This window comes from Patiria miniata, unplaced genomic scaffold (assembly GCF_015706575.1).
Source record: "Patiria miniata isolate m_02_andy unplaced genomic scaffold, ASM1570657v1 HiC_scaffold_9, whole genome shotgun sequence".
NCBI classification, from domain to species: Eukaryota; Metazoa; Echinodermata; class Asteroidea; order Valvatida; family Asterinidae; genus Patiria; species Patiria miniata.
The window spans coordinates 23,932,268-23,949,432 of NW_024037076.1; the positions used below are offsets into that span (position 1 = coordinate 23,932,268).

Below are 17,165 nucleotides of genomic sequence, written 5' to 3' on the forward strand. Positions count from 1 at the left end.
ATCAGTAAAAAGAACCTTACTGGGAAAAAAAACACCTCGGTACTAAAAGTACGAATTACTGTTTAAAGTGGTCATAATCTAGATAGAATTAGTTGTTAATAGTATAGTCTAGTCCGGAAATTTGGGACTCTCAATACTGTGTATGAGAGTCCCAAAACTTAAGGTAGTAAAAACATGCAATACGAGAAAATAGACTGGCGCATGAAACAACTAGTCCAACACCCCTTTAACTGCATCAATCCAACTACATGTAGGTCAAAAGAAACACGCAGTCTCTATTTGTACACATTTCCACATTCATGCCACCAGATTACTGAAGGGTCTGTCTCCTCAAAAAGTTGGACATGTACCGGTAGTCTCAGGCTTCAAATTGAAATCACTCGAAGTCTCTCAGCCTGAAAATGCTAACGAAAAGTCTGCTTTAAAAATTGAATTGAGACCTCAAACTTGGTTGGTGAAATACTGAGTACCTTGTCTTTGCCTGAGGAAAATGCTGGAGAATTTTGTTGAATATAGAGTGAGTAAAGTGGGCCTGATTTTGTTTTTTGCATGGTTTCCTGCACTGAGTCAAGGTCCCTGTCTGAGCAGCTTCCTTTTTGATTGTATGGAAGTTTGTTCTGGTTTGAAAATGTTGATCTCAGATTAATGAAAACGCTTTCATTGTTTCGATAGGCCTACATTATTACAATACGATATATCTCAAGTGTCCATTTTAACGAATGTGACAGATATTTCATATCATTTCTGTTACTGTTAATAATAACCCCCCTTCTTGAATTGCCAAACCCCGCCCATCTTTGCGCACTCTATGCCAGCCGTCTGGTCCCGTACGTGCCAAATTTAGGCCTTAACAAAACACAATACATGAAGGGTACCGTACAACTTCCTTACAAACTGGTACCCTTCGTGGGCGTATCTAATGTACATAATTCTGCATAGGGTACCAGTGGCCGGTCTTCGTATGCAAAAGTGACGTGGCCACACGCGAAACCTATGTGTGGAGGCGCATTTTCGGGGAAAATGTTGTGATTTCTTACTGAAGTAAGTCTCAATTGTTGGTGTTTTTCTGTTAAAATTAGGCAGTATGAGGTGTTTGTGACTCTTTGTATTTTACATTTGACTGATTTATCCGCAGGTTTATCTTTGAGTACATGAATATTAACCATCTGTTTGCTGTTGGAAAGTTTGGTCTGTGTTTGACATGTTTGAATCTAATTCGTGAGATTTTTTTTTGGGGGGGGAGGAGTTGGCAAAAGATTTGAGATTGAAAGGCCCTGTCTTTTTGTGACAGATTTTTCTTTTTTGATTAGGCACAGGAAAGTACAAATGAAGCACATTCCCCTCTGTTAGCTGTTAATTATATCTGAATTTGTTTGAACAAAGTTTTACAAAACATTTCTCGAATCATGATTTTTAGGCTAAACTTTTTTTTTACAGCCTAGGCCTAGACCTCATTGCAAGTTCAAGGAAGGAATTATCGTCACACAGGTTACACATTTACTGCGTGAAATGGCTTCAAAAGATGGTTGCGTCCGTCATGTCTGTTATTTTTTTAGTTTCCTGCAAACTATAGTATACTTAACATAAATTATTAGACATGACAGTAGGCCTATCATATTAAAATAAAGTCATTGCAACATCCATTTGAACTCAGATATTTTTGCCTTTGTATAAACTTCCAGTTTCATCTGTCTTGAAAGTTGAAGAGAAAGAAGAAAGAAAAGAATGCTGACCAAGTTTGAAACCAAATCAGCCAGGGTGAAAGGTGAGTGGATGTTGCTACTGATGACAAATCAACTTTGAAAAAGAGAAAAAGTAAATAGTGAAAATCTATTCAATAAGAAGGAAAGCGAGAATTGTTCTCATGAAATGAAAAATATCATGTTTGAACGCAGAAATTTTAATCATGTTGTGATCAGGGCATTTTCAGAAACTGTTAGTGTTACATATTTTTCTGTGATTGGAAATAATTGCATTTTGTTGTTATTTACTGGAACATCGCAAATATTTATAAACAGTGGTTAAATTATAGACGTTGGTACATAACATAAACAAATGTAAGAAACCATTTTTAATGGATTGTTTATGTTTGTCTGATTCCTGCCAGGCCTGTGCTTTCACCCGAATCGTCCCTGGATCCTGACAAGTCTCCATAATGGAACCATCCAACTCTGGGATTACCGCATGTGCACCATGCTGGAGAAATTTGACGAACATGACGGTAAACAAAAATAAAATAATAATCATTAGATTTGATAAATACATCTTTACAACGACTTCATGACAGTGATTTCTTTTTCATATACCAATGAGGATGGGTACTGTTCCCCTCTTTTGTTCCTATTGTCTAGGCTAACTTTTCTTGCCTTGCCCTGTGAAAATTGTACATTGAAAGTACCAAGGACTGTGGCTCAGGATCTGTGCCCTTGGATCATTATTACAACACTTTGTCCAAGTCCTCTGTCGTGAAGGATAACCTGTATATGTACTCCACATTAACTCATACTCTTCCTGATCCTTCACTATCAACATGGAACTTGATGCCCCTTGAAAGTTTCAGAAGTTTCAGCAAAGTTCTGAGCAAAATTACAAAGGGAGCAAGGATTTAATCCGATCATTTCAAATCCACCTAAGTCTGAGTCACAAATTCTACCCAATTGCAACGTTTCCTTGTTTCTACAGGTCCGGTTCGTGGGATAGGATTCCATCAGCAGCAACCTCTCTTCGTCTCGGGCGGGGATGACTACAAGATCAAAGTCTGGAACTACAAGCTCAAGAGATGCCTGTTCACGCTCCTTGGCCATTTGGATTACATCCGCACTGCCTCCTTCCATCATGTAGGTTGAGAAAGAAACAGAGTCTGAACAAAAAAAACCCCAAAAAACCCCAAAACAACAACAACAACAACAAAGTCACAATTGTGTTGATAATTTAAACCTTGTCTTAGTTATGCAGTTTTTATTTATCGATGATGCATGTATATATTTGATGGAAGTTGGTTCATCAAAATTGCATTTTAATTTGAAAGTGGAAGAAAGAAATTGACTGCAGCGGGGTTTGAACCTGTGACCTCAGGATTTCCGTTCCGGTGCTCTACCAACTGAGCTATCCAGCCCTACATTGGCGGTTCCACATAATGTCAATATCTTTGTTCGTGGGACACTAGCCAGAAGCCATTTCGATAAACCCTCAACAGGTGGTGAAAACAGTATTCAGTTTCTTCAGGACAGTTTAACTTCCAGCAAACTTTCGTCCTAATGAAGATTACCTCTGAGCATTTTCTTGCATTTTCTTGTGTCTTTTCAGGAATATCCATGGATACTGAGTGCATCCGATGACCAGACCATACGAATCTGGAACTGGCAATCCAGAAACTGCATCCAGTATGTCATCTTAGAACATTTCAAGTTTTTTTCTACATTTGTTTGAATGGCATTTATAAAGAATAACTTGTTCTCGACACCACAACAGTTGTAGAAAGTTAGGCTGACATTTTGAGAGTCAGCTTTTAAGAAATTTGAAATTCTACCTTGTTTTCTGTGATTTAAGGATTCAGTTTTGTAGAGCCTAGCCACCATGTCTATTCACCGTCCTAGCTTACTGAAGTAACAAGAATACATACCCATTTTTACTGCATAGTGCTTGATATTAGACATTTCCCTAAGTTTCCCTAATATTTCTTAGAGTTTTGGGTTAAAAGTGGCGGTTTTGCTTTGCATCTAGCCTATCCACTCAAAGCTGTCACCAAAATTCTGTAAACTAAGTAATCAGGAAATTCACTTCTTGTTTGTGCATTTATCAACAGCGTCCTGACAGGTCACAACCATTACGTCATGTGCGCCAACTTCCACCCAAGCGAAGACCTGGTTGTTTCTGCCTCACTGGATCAAACCGTTAGAGTCTGGGATATTGGAGGTCAGAGGATTTCCAAAATCATATTTAATTTTTAAAACTTTTTTTTAAAACTGTTATGGGTATAATTCTGTATGAGCCTAAATGCAAATTTTGTTGGGACGTCTAATTTTTTTGAAAGGACATAAAATTTGCTGTGATATAAAATATCTACAAGGATTTGTTAGGTAACGTTACGTAAAGCTTATTCAATGGATGCGAGAAATAATGACCGCACACTTTGTTTACACGTGCGCTTTCTTATGAGAGCCAGGTGGGGAGGAGAGCCACTGAGCTCTCATTTAGAAAAGGCACATGTAAACAAAGAGTGATGTCATTATGTCGTTGGTTTAGAGAAGAAAGTTTAAGTTAGACCACCTGTCCTTCCAGGGCAAATGGCATGGAGATACTAAGCTCCAAAATTTGCTCAGATCAGATATGTTTGCTAAGCAAAAACCGACTACCAGCCAATATGCCATGCTTTGTTTATTGACTCTGACTGGTTACCAGCTGTTTTTTTCTTCGCTGAGCATGTAAAGGAAATAGGCTATGTCAATACACAACAGCATACTTTTGATTTTAAATGGTTAGCTTACTCTGCATTGTAGTATCTTGCATTTTATTGGTTTTTGTACACTCTTTCTGAAAACACATCTTGATGGTAAATATCTGGTAGGCTTTGAGTAGTTCAATATTGTTGAATATCCTCGCAGTTCATCAAACCTTCGCTTAATCTCCTGTTTTTTTTTCTCCAGGTCTGCGTAAGAAGAACGTTGCCCCAGGACCAGGCGGAATAGAGGACCACGTCAAGTCTACCATGACCCCTGACCTCTTTGGAACTGCTGATGCTGTCGTCAAGCACGTCTTGGAGGTAAGTCTTATTTACACGGCTTTTGCGTCTTGGTTTTAACCCCAAGACCTTGGAGTGATTTGAGTTTTTAAGCTTCAGTAGCAAGTCGTGTTCCGAATTCATAACTTTATTGGGTATCTGAACCACGTGTTTCTTTTTGGTGTGCTCCCTAACAGGGTCACGATCGTGGCGTCAACTGGGCCTGTTTCCATCCCACAATGCCCCTGATTGTATCAGCTGCTGACGACCGTTACGTCAAACTTTGGAGAATGAATGGTAGGTATCGCGAAATAGCAAAAAGCCATGCTCATTCAAAATCAGTTTCCCTTGGTAGAAAACTCACAATATTCATCGGTAAACATTTTTTTGGTTGTTACATCCTAGTCAGCTAAGCCTCAGTTTATTTATCCATGAACTTTTTTTGTGTCCAACCTAACAAAATGAGTCTTAAGTTGTCGGAGCTACTTTTTAGTTACAAAAGTAGAAATTTTTCATCAATGTAATGTCCGTTTTTATTGAATGATATATCAAAATGAAGAAGTGGGCGTGCTGTTTGTAACACAACTGAAAACTATTTGAACGGACTTTCTTATGACTCATTTGGTTGAATTCGGTCACATATGTTGTTGTTTACATTTGTTGTTTACATTTGTTGTTGTTTACATTTGTTGTTGTTTACATTTGTTGTTGTTTACATTTGTTGTTGTTTACATTTGTTGTTGTTTACATTCCAGATGCAAAGGCCTGGGAGGTTGACACCTGCCGAGGTCACTACAACAATGTGTCCTGCGTGACCTTTCACCCTCGGCAAGAGCTGATCCTGAGCAACTCGGAAGACAAGAGCATTCGCGTCTGGGACATGTCCAAGAGGTTAGCAAAACAGCAACTCTTAGCATATGTTTTTTAATTGAAGGAATTGGAATACAAGCATGGGAATGTGTTGTTGTAACCTTTGTTGCTACCAGTATTTGGTTCTTGTTGTGTCAGGCTAGGTTTTATTAAGTCTGATCTGCTATCGTATCTGTTGTCTTTCCTCTATTGTTTAGGACCTGCTTGCAAACATTCCGTCGTGATCATGATCGTTTCTGGGTCATCACTCCCCACCCAACCCTCAACCTGTTTGCTGCTGGTAAGTATTACGCTTGGCTACTTGTTATCCCTCAACCTCGAAACCCTTCAAAATCTTTCATAATCCTTCAAAATCTTACATAATCCTACACCTGATTTGTAGGGTTATGAAGGGTTCAACACTGCAGGCAAAAAGGATTTGTTACTGGTATATTCAGCATCATATATTCTTGTAGGACCCAGGAATCTGGAATAGGTTTAACCCTAAAAAGCTGGGGATTAATATATTTTGTTTTATATCATCATTGTCTCATTGTATTTCGTGCATGGGCTTTAAACTGATGTCTTGTGGACGCTTTGACACCACCAATTTTTGCAAAAGTCAGACGTAATGTTAGTGGAAAGGTCAAATTTACAATGTTGGTTACTGTAAATAATTTCTTTGTTTTCATTGACTGTGTATAAGAAACCCACACATACTTGAGGAATATGACCATTATTACAGTTTCACTTAGAGATATTCTGAACATGAATCTATCTTTTAGCATATTCAATTAAAAACAAAATGGGTCATTGTATTTTCGAGATCTGAATGAACCCACCACCCCCCCCTCCCAGTTCCTGTGGCTGTAAGATGGCCAGAAACTCTGCCTCTTTTAGGGTAAATAACTTAATCCAGTGTTCACTCAGAGACACCTCATGCTCTCAACTTCAGGTCATGACAGCGGCATGATCGTCTTCAAGTTGGAGCGAGAGCGGCCAGCCTATGCAGTCCACGGCAACCTCCTGTTCTACGTCAAGGAGCGCTACCTGCGTCGACTGGACTTCAACACGTCCAAGGACGTTGCCATCATGCAGCTACGCGGAGGCAGCAAGAGCCCAGTCTACAGCATGGCCTACAATCCTGCCGAGAACGCCGTTCTCATCTGCACTGTAAGTACCCAGAGAGACCAGATAAGATTGGAAGCTTTGCGTAGTAAGAGAGCGCCGTAGTCAAAGTATCCAACTCTTGTGTGGTGGTTCGCAGCTTTGAACCCTGACGGGAACATGGTGTTTGTGTTCCTGGGCAGGACTCTTTACCATAAGTGCCCCTCTCCATCTCGGAGTAAAAGTGGGTATCTCTGTGGGTAGAGACCAGATTGCACTGATCTGGAGCTGATGCTGAACTTGATGATTTATCTAATCCCTTTTTGTCACAGCGTGCCAACAACATTGACAACAGCACCTATGATCTGTACCAGGTTCCGAAGGATGTCGACAAGCAGAACCCTGATGGTAACTACCTGTCACTGTATTTCCACTAGAGTTGTGTCAATATTTATAAGTAATTCTTCCTTTCCAAAAACACCTTTCTAAGCTAAACGCTCTTGGTGTTAGGGAAAGAATGCTGCATCCTGACTCCACTTTTTTCATCATATTAAGACATGAATCACAGACTGAGAGACATTTCCAATTTTGTAAGAAAACACTTTGAAAATGCACTCGACTCTCCGTAGACTGTGCACACAACCAAAGAAATTGGCGTCTGGATGCTACATTTTTTCCGGCATTAAAAAGAAATGTGTCTTACAACAAAGCAGTTATTTTGTTGGAATAAAACAAGTACAGAAATTGAGAAACTAAGTCAGTTGTATTTCAAAGTTCACATGTGACAGTTATAGGTTACAGAAGTTAGAGTATTTCAGACAAAATATAACAATATTTTTATTTTGGGAAATATGTTTGTGTCCTGTCCAGCTTGATTGTTAAAGATGAGTGAGATTACAGTATTTTTTTCAGCAGTTTGGAGATAAATTATTTTTCTGTTTTGTTCAGCGCCTGAAGGCAAGAGATCTTCAGGTCTCACTGCTACCTGGGTCGCCAGGAACCGATTTGCTGTTATGGATAGGACCCATGCTGTAAGTACATGGCAACTAAGTTGTATAAAATGTTCCGCTGCCAACTGGAAACTTTATCAACACTTGGAGCAATAACGACAACTTCTGTTTTACATCTGTGTTTTTGACCAATACAGCTATTAATATTTACCACTTTCATTTGCCTTTTGTGTAAAGACACTTGGCTTTATGGAGTTATGAAGCAAATTCAGAAAAAAAATCCCTCCTATTTAAGTTTCAAATGATACACAAAATTATTGTTACATACTAAAATGATTAACATTACAATATTAAATTATTATTCTATAAAGAACATCATGAAACTTAAAGGAATTTAAATGTCCTTATTAGGTTCAAAGATGAGTGTTTTCTTAAGCACGTCTTAGAAGGAAGAAATCCAATACAGGAAAGCAAGCATACACCAGCTTCAGAGTCGCTCATAGCTGAATAGATTTACTGCAAATTGTAATCTATTTATTCATTTTCTGGTAAAAATAACTTCCATCAGGTCATCATAAAAAATCTGAAGAATGAAGTGACTAAGAAAGTCCAGACGCCAACTTGCGACGAGATCATGTACGCCGGCACCGGCATGCTGCTTCTGCGAGACAACGACACCGTCACCATGTTTGACGTGCAGCAGAAACGCTCAGTGGGCTCGGTGCGCATATCCAAAGTGCGGTATGCGGTCTGGTCCACCGACATGTCGCATGTGGCTCTGCTTGGAAAACACAGTAAGTCATAGACTCCTATGGGCCATGAGTTATACTTTCTCTTTGAAATCAGATACAAAATATGGCATGGATAAAGCGAACTTGCACTCAAGGGTTAACCCTAACTGCCCTGAATCCTTCAAAATCCTCTTTGCCAAAGTGGAGGAATTTGGAGGATTGAGGTTACATGGCAAAAGTGCGTTTCCGATTTCGTAGGATGCACTTTGTCAAGGTCTTGGGCCGGACCTTGTGTCTCAGCCATGCATAAATGTAGGCCTGGGTTATGCTTGAAATCCTCCGTACTGCTCCAGGATGTCACTGGCCAGGCCTCAACATATTGACAGTCACTGCCGCAGGATTTTGCAGGATTCAGGCAGTGGTCACCCCTCCATGGACCATATTCAAGAAATAATAGAAGAATTTGCAGGATTGAGGCTGTATGCTATTTTTTCCATGAGGCCAATTGGAGGATTTTGCAGGATTGAGGCTACATCCTAGCAAAAAGGCCTAGGGAGTTAAGGTTAATAATTATTTTGGACAATTTTAATAAAATACACGGTTGCTCATACTAGGTTGTCTTGCACCTTTTCTCCCCGTCTCATTTCCAGCTCTTGGCATCTGCAACCGTAAGCTGGACAGCCTGTGCACCATCCACGAGAACATCCGCGTCAAGAGCGGAGCTTGGGACGAGAGCGGCGTCTTCATCTACACGACAAGCAACCACATCAAATATGCCATCAGCAACGGGTAGGTCATGTGACTTCACATCAGGTGCTACAGAAAGGCTAGCTATGGCCATTTTCCAAATATTGGTCTCAAGTCCAGCTTTGGCTCCTCCTCAAGTTCTGAAACAATTTGAAGCATTGCTGTCAAAACAGAATAGCAAAAACTCCAAAATTTGTCCCAAAATTAGACAAGGTGATATTTCTGTATCAGAAAGTTGAATTATTGGGTTGGCTAACACTAACACTGCAATTTTTTCCCTCTTTTGGACATTTAACAAATGTGGCAAATATTGAGAAATTTAATGGGTCCAACAAATTCTCAATAACATCTCTCCGACATTCAATTTGTTTTCCTGAAATGAAAATAATTTTTATTTTCATCAGTTGGACCCAAGGCAAATTATCCCTCAGTAATATTTTAATATTTCAGTGTTTTCAATTTGTTGCATGCTTTACCCATTTTCCCATAAAATTCATCTGTATTCATTTGTTCACTTCCCTTCCAACCAATCAGAGACCACGGCATCATCCGCACCCTGGACGTCCCCATCTACATCACCCGTGTCAAAGGTCAAAACGTCTACTGCCTGGACCGCGACTGTCGCCCTCGTATCCTGAACATCGACCCGACCGAGTACAAGTTCAAACTGGCGTTGATCCACCGCAAGTATGACGAAGTGCTGCATATGGTGCGCACCGCTAAGCTAGTTGGCCAGTCTATCATTGCCTACCTACAGAAGAAGGGATACCCAGAGGTACGGCTTCGGAAATCAGTCAAACAATCTTTAAAGGACGCATGCAATGTAATTTTTTTAATGCAAACCTTGAAAATGCACCTTTGTGTCCCGTTAAAGTTTAAACTGCAAATGCGTGCCGTGCTGATCAAAAGTTGCTTGCAAAGCGTGCTGGTGAAAATTTGCATGCGGCGCGGCGATATTATCGGCCACTGGAGTGTGTTTTACAGTTAGTATATAGCTGTCAAGGGCTTTAGCGTCTGACGTCAAAGTGGCGTCTGACGATAAAGTGCCGCAACTTTACAATTAAAATAACATCACAGTTGTGTGTGTACATGTTTTTTGTTGTTGAATATTCGAACCGGTAAAAATCATTGAAATATTCAGTGGTGATCGAATATTTGAATATTCGGTTTATTCGAGACAGTCCTAAGCCCTTTTCATACTAGACAAATCTCGGGGTTGACACAGGGTTGAAAACATGCATCGTTTCACACTTGAAGAATTTCAACCCTGCGTCGACCCTGCGTCAACTCCGAGATTGATTTCGCCCCAAGTTGAACTCGACCCTGCTCTAGACCAGGGTTGAGATTTTCAACCTGGGTTGAAATTCTTGCCAGGGTTCAAAACAGTAGTAACTGAGCATGATAAGCTTGATTTGCACGAAACATGTGTGAAATGATGCGGGGTTGAACGCGGGGTTGAAAAATAAAAAACTCAACCCGGGGCGGCCTTGGTTGCGCCCGGGGTTGAGTTCAACCCGGGTTGAAAGGCTCTAGTGTGAAAAGGGCTCTAGCTTGGATAAGTGAGAGAAGGATCCCATGTCAATCTGTCAATCGGCAAAGCCTGTAAGGATGCAACAAGCATTTGACTCCTTTCTAGTCAAATACTGCCTCCAAGTTGCACTCTTCACCACTTCTAAAAACACGTCGCAACTTTCTTATCTTCCAGGTTGCCTTGCACTTTGTTAAGGACGAGAAGACGCGCTTTGCCCTGGCCCTGGAGTGCGGCAACATCGAGGTGGCCTTGGAGGCCGCCAGAGCCCTGGACGACAAGAATTGCTGGGAGAAGCTTGGCGAGGCGGCGCTCTTACAGGGCAACCACCAGGTGGTGGAGATGGCTTACCAACGCACCAAGAACTTTGACAAGCTGGCGTTCCTGTATCTCATCACCGGCAACCTGGAGAAACTACGCAAGATGATGAAGATTGGTCAGTCTTTGTTTACCTCGTACAAAAAGGAAATATAACTGCTTCATCTAGTCTTTAAAGAATTGTTTCAGACTTGTTATCAATTTTTAAATTTGTTTTGTTCTCCACAGCTGAGATTCGTAAGGACACCAGTGGTCAGTACCAGTGTGCCATGTATCTCGGTGACGTCCAGGAACGGGTCAAGATTCTCAGAGCTTGCGGACAGAGTAAGCTTGTAAAAATGGATAATTCCTCCATGCTGACAAATGATAAACCACTGTAGAAATCTACGCACTGCACAGGAAATAAAAATCATTTTAACTTCCCACCCTTACAGAAAAGTACCCTTTACTTTTTAAAAGGCAAAGTTTTAAATTTTCCCCACCCTGGATGAAAATCCTGTTGAGGCAACTTCTTATGCACTTCGCACAGTATGTTTGCAAAATTTCTCCCAAGTCGTTCTGTCAATCCTGCAAAGCGACAAAGCATATTTCAGACTTAACATAAGAATTATCCGTTGTCCGTTATCCAGAGGCCCTTGCCTATCTGACTGCAGCGACCCACGGATTGACTGAGGAAGCTGAGGAACTGAAGGAAGGATTTGATGAGAACGAAAAGGTAACCATTGCTCGGAACTCTGATGGTTTCTGTCAAAGTGATGTTGCTCTCTGCTTGAACCAGTACATTATATGTGTACACATATGTTTCACTATCTGTGTATATATCCACCACAATCAAGCATTATAAAAAGCCGACCAGCAGATAAAATTTAATTGGATGACATTATATGGGAAGTTTGAAGAGTTTGTACAAATAGCTTCTTTTTTTTTTCTTCTGAGCTTAAACTCTGGTTTATGTTATGTTTAGCCAAATCCATCTCAAGTCAAATCACAAGTCAAATCACAGCTCCAGTCACAAGTCAATCACAAGTTAAATAACAAGTCCGTCACAAGTCAATTCACAAGTCCAGTCACAAGTAACAGGGGATGAACAGTGACAGAAATCCCTTTTCCGCTATTTAGCTTATGATTTGACTTGAGACTGAATGACTTGCGATTGAGTCGTTGGGACTCCACTTCAATTCACAATTTTTGTCTCGGTTTGGTCAGGTTCCGGAGGTGAACCCCAACGCGGCCCTCCTGCAGCCCCCGCCCCCCATCATGCAGTCAGAAGACAACTGGCCCCTACTGACCATGTCCAAGGGGTTCTTTGAAGGGGCCATGTCCAGGGGGAAGGGCGGGGCTTCCATGGTTGCCGAGGTGGAAATGGAGGCGGAAGAAGACGGCGGATGGGGCGAGGATGCCGAACTCGTCTTGGATGGTAGGTCTTATCAGCCTTGTGCATATACCATTGAGGGTGCTATTGTGTATTTTGTATACAGTATAACGTTGCTGTGTACCGAACACAATTTTTTTGGTCCTATCTTGCAGGCGGTGATGAGTTTGGGGATGAGGTTGCAATTGGTGGTGGCGATGACGAGGATGGAGGTTGGGACGTCGGAGACGATGACCTGGAGCTTCCTGCTGACCTGGTGAGTTGACCTTTGACCCCTTAACTGACCTTGATGAATATTCACTTCAGTATCATCCTGTGGCGTGTATGAGAGCTGTGGTCTGCAGCTTTAACACGTTTTAGGAAAGAAATAGTCTATTTTTGGGGTGTTTTTTTCTCCAGGAGATATCTGGAGGACCAATGGCAGGAGCAGGGGAGGATGGGTATTTCCTGCCTCCAACCAAGGGCACCAGCCAAGCCACGGTCTGGTGCAACAACTCTTCCCTACCGGTGGACCACATACTCGCTGGCTCCTTTGAGACTGCTACAAGGGTAGGATGATTTAACTTATCCCAAACCACTCGACCACTGAGCTTGCTGGAGCAGATATAGCAACCTTAAGACGTCTGCATTAGTAAACAAGAGGTCTTGGGTTCGAGTCCCACCCGAATAAACTTGTGAATTTTATTCTCTACAAGCCCTTGGACAACACTGAGCATGCAGTGTTTATGAAATTGTGTCGGTAAAGGGCCAAACCAACATGAAATCTAAATCTCCCAGGTGCAAAATTCCTTCATAAAATAGTTAATTAATTTTCATTTGTCTTGCAGCTCTTGCATGAGCAAGTTGGTGTGGTAGACTTTACCCCATACAAGCAACTGTTCATGCAGACCCACGCCAGGGCGCGGACGTCTTATCTTGGCCTGCCTGCCCTCCCACCCCTCATGGGCTACCCTCATCGCAACTGGTAAGTTGACACATTGTCTGCTCTCAAACAAATACCTCACAATTGCCCCAGGGACCATAAGTAGGAACCATTTAGCCATACACCTGTCGCTCATGGGAAGTTGGGTTCATGCATGTTCTGAACAAAATTCATTGTGCGTAGGTGCCACACAATTTACTGTCCATGTTATGAATCCCGTTTGTTGCCCCCGTCTTTAACCCCACTGTTTGATTTTGATCATTGACAGGAGGGAAGCCGGGGCCCGTGCTGGTCAGGCCGCGGTCGGCATGAAGCTCAGTCATCTCGTCCAGAGACTACAGGCAGCCTATCAGCTGACCATGCAGGGCAAGTTTGCTCCGGCCGCTGAACGCTTCAGGACCATTCTACTCAGCGTCCCGCTACTGGTGGTGGACAACAAGCAGGAAATTGCTGAGGTAATCACAGATCAATCTCAAGTCAATCACAAATCAGTCGCAAGTCAGTCAAATGTCAGTCACAAGTCAATCACAAGTCAATCACATTCAACCACATGTCAATCACAAGTCAATCACAAGCCAGTCGCAAGTCAATCGCAAGTCAATCACAAGCCAGTCGCACGTCCATCCCAAGTCAACCACAAGTCAACCACAAGTCATTCACAAGTCAATCACAAGTCAATCACAAGTCAATCACAAGTCAATCACAAGTCAATCACAAGTCAGTCACATGTCAGTCATAAGTCAGTCACAAGACAGGACACAAGTAACGAGGGATGAACTATAACAAGACCCACCCGAACAAGTTTGTGATTTGTTTCTTGTAAAGTCTTGTACAGCACCTTGTGTACCGTGCTTATAAAAAAAATGTTTACAAAGAGCAAATCTCATATTTAATTCCTTCAAAATCTTCCAAAAACCATCTTGTGGATTTTGAAGGATTGGGGGAGTTAGGAATCAGAAACAACACCGCAGATCCTAGATTAATAATTCCCATCTTGGATTTATCCCACTAGGCTCAGCAACTGATCAGCATCTGTCGTGAGTACATCCTGGGTCTCTCCATGGAGATCTTCCGCAAGGAGCAACCCAAGAGCTCCCTGGAGGAACAGAAGAGAAACTGCGAGGTAAACTTGAATTTTCGTAAAAACAAAAATCTGTTTGCAGGAACAAAGACATTGGGGGGAAATTCACTCAAAAGGGGACAAAATCTAACACTGATAGGAAGTGAAAGACTTTCATGTTCTTTCCCTTAATTAACTCATTGATTCAGCCCCAAGTAAGTAATTTTTCCTTCTTTTTTTTCTGTTGTCCTTCCAGCTGGCAGCCTACTTCACTCACTGCAACCTGCAGCCTATCCATCAAGTCTTGACGCTGCGTACCGCTCTCAACCTCTTCTTCAAGCTCAAGAACTTCAAGACGGCCGCATCCTTCGCTCGCCGACTACTGGAACTTGGACCCAAGCCAGAGGTTGCCGCTCAGGTGAGTTGAAGTCTCAACACTTAGAGATGTACTGTCGGTGCTTGTCAACAAAAATGATTTTTTTTTTCTGACGTGTTTTATTTTAACAAAAGTTCTTTGTCTGTGCTTTATGCTTCAGCATTGGCTGAAGAATGTGTCATTCAAGTGTGCATGCATTGTGCAGTAATAAACATAAAAGCTGTCTTGAATTTGGGCATTTAGAAAATGAAATGTAGAGTCACAACTGATATTCCAGGTACAAAGTCAACAAAAGCGAGGCATGCACTGTTTGCTAATATTCCTATTTTATCACTGTCGTTTCATTGTAGACACGAAAGATCCTCATTGCTTGCGAGAAGAACCTGACCGACGCCCACAAGCTGAACTACGATGAACACAACCCATTTGACATATGCGGGGCCACTTACAAGCCAATCTACAGGTGACTGTCTGTCTGTCTCACTGTTAGGCTATCTGTCTGATTTACCCTTCTTGTTACAAGTTCATTGAAACTTATCCTTTTATTTCCATAACTCTTTGACAGAATCAAAAACAATGCATGACGATGTTCAAAAGTGGCACTGGCAACTGATTTAATATCTCTTATTCTGCCATTCTTTTCTGGTGGGTAGGGGGGCACAACATGGATAAGTGCCCACTGAGTGGCACCTGTTACTTTAATTGCCTTTCCCAGTCCAGGGGAGCACAGATCTCTTCCGGGATTCCTTTTCCAGGGGAAGTCTAGTAGAGAAGGGCCCACTGACTGGCACCTGTTACCTTAATTGCCCTTCTCACCCCAGGGAACCCCGATTCATCTTGTCCTGCCATTCTCTTTCCAGGGGAAAGCCAGTTGAGAAGTGCCCGCTGAGCGGCACCTGCTACCTGCCGGAGTTCAAGGGGTCAATCTGTCGCATCACCCAGGTCACGGAGATCGGGAAAGATTGTCTAGGGCTCAGGATAAGCCCAATACAATTCCGTTGAGTAGTCAAGAAGAATTACCGATACAGCAACACAAGAATTGTGACGTCAAGAAGCGCTTGTAATTTCTCTAGTAGCCATTTTGTGCTTGTTGAATATTTACGGTCGTGAACTTCACATTTTATTGCCCATAGTTATTGCTTACTGAGCCACATTGTGCAGTACCCAGCGTCACTTAAGACTTTTAACGCTATTCAAGAAAATGATGAGTCAAATAATACATGTATTTTGAAGAGGGGTATTTTTTTTCTGGTTCTGTTTGAATTCTTGTTTTAAGTTTACAACAACAAGGTACTGTAATGACCTTTAATTAAATTGAACATTAAAATAAAAAACAGCGAACTCCACATTTTTGAAGTGTACATGTATTAAGTAAGGGTCAAGTCAGAAAACTTGTCATTTAAATAAAAAAAACCTTGAATTAGACTTTTAGCAAATAATCCTGTAGCTTGAAATATATGTAGTATGGCAGATAGGTGATGGGATTGTGCCTTTGATGATACAAGCATGGAATTTGGCACATGGTCGGAGTATGTCATGAGAAAGATATTTGGCTATAGGGCCATTGCAGATTTGTCCTTTGAAAAAATATAGTTAGAATACCAAGCAAAGGCAGCCATTTTGAAAATATTGTTATTCTACCTATATTTTTTTCAGATGACAAATCTGCGATGGCCCTATAGCCAAATATCTTTCTCATGACATACTCTGTGTGCCAAATGCCATGCTTGTATCATCTAAGGCAGAATTCCCCAAAATATTTCCCCTACCTGCCCCACACATGTAACTATTGTGCAACAAACGCCTTCATGATGATGTTCATTAACACTGCATTATGTTTCTGTAAACAATTTGTAATCTTTGTTATTTTTTCTTCTATGTTTGGTTTCATTATAGGTTTAAAGAGAATGGAATATTTAAAGACATGTCTTATTTTGAGCAAGGGGGAGGGGTTTTTCTATTTCCATAAAGGGATGAATCTGTGCTAGAGACATTCAGTAACTTTGCATGGCTGTGCATTAAAAAAAAACCTTTTTTTTTTGTCTTCTGTAATCTTAACTAAAAAGGGGCAATTCCCAATACTTGTGTTAAATTATTGGGGTAGTCAAATAAATCAAATGATAACATGTACTAAGAAAAAAAACCGATGTTATTTTCTTTTGTAACATGGTCTGGTGGTTTAATTCCCCCCCCCCAGCCCCCCCCCCCAGCCCCCCGAATCAATCTGGATGACTCACTCCTAATTAATTTTTTCCTGCAAAAATGAACAATGCCAACTGTACTGTTCCTTTGTGTTAAGTCTTTTTACGTCACTTCCATGGCAACAATGACAGGGTTTGTTTTTAAAATCAACGAACCATAGAAGAAATTACTGGCAAAATGCGGTTTCTTTTGTTGCTGCATTTGGATCTGTCTTTAGCAAAGTATTTGGCAGGAACAATGGAATTTAATTAATTTGTTTAAGGCGTGTTTGTGTTAGTGCCAC

The 17,165-nt window shown here is 41.3% G+C and overlaps 1 protein-coding gene and 1 non-coding gene across 2 annotated transcripts; one reads left to right on the forward strand and one right to left on the reverse strand.

The window, feature by feature from the left end:
• The first annotated feature begins 934 nt into the window (after positions 1-934).
• On the forward strand, positions 935-15,847 carry LOC119720174 (coatomer subunit alpha-like). Its single transcript, XM_038189742.1, has 28 exons — positions 935-1,041; positions 1,683-1,765; positions 2,108-2,221; positions 2,683-2,837; positions 3,307-3,383; positions 3,806-3,915; positions 4,647-4,762; positions 4,918-5,017; positions 5,476-5,611; positions 5,788-5,870; positions 6,525-6,742; positions 7,009-7,084; positions 7,625-7,707; positions 8,195-8,420; positions 9,008-9,146; positions 9,639-9,879; positions 10,810-11,068; positions 11,179-11,274; positions 11,580-11,665; positions 12,157-12,367; positions 12,478-12,578; positions 12,722-12,871; positions 13,150-13,286; positions 13,513-13,699; positions 14,257-14,367; positions 14,561-14,722; positions 15,031-15,143; positions 15,541-15,847. Exons 2-28 carry the CDS (start codon positions 1,726-1,728, stop codon positions 15,680-15,682), a joined length of 3,669 nt encoding a protein of 1,222 aa, XP_038045670.1. The 5' UTR covers positions 935-1,041; positions 1,683-1,725; the 3' UTR covers positions 15,683-15,847.
• On the reverse strand, positions 3,043-3,115 carry Trnas-gga. Its single transcript has one exon. It is a non-coding gene; the product is annotated as a tRNA-Ser (tRNA).
• Positions 15,848-17,165: the final 1,318 nt, after the last annotated feature.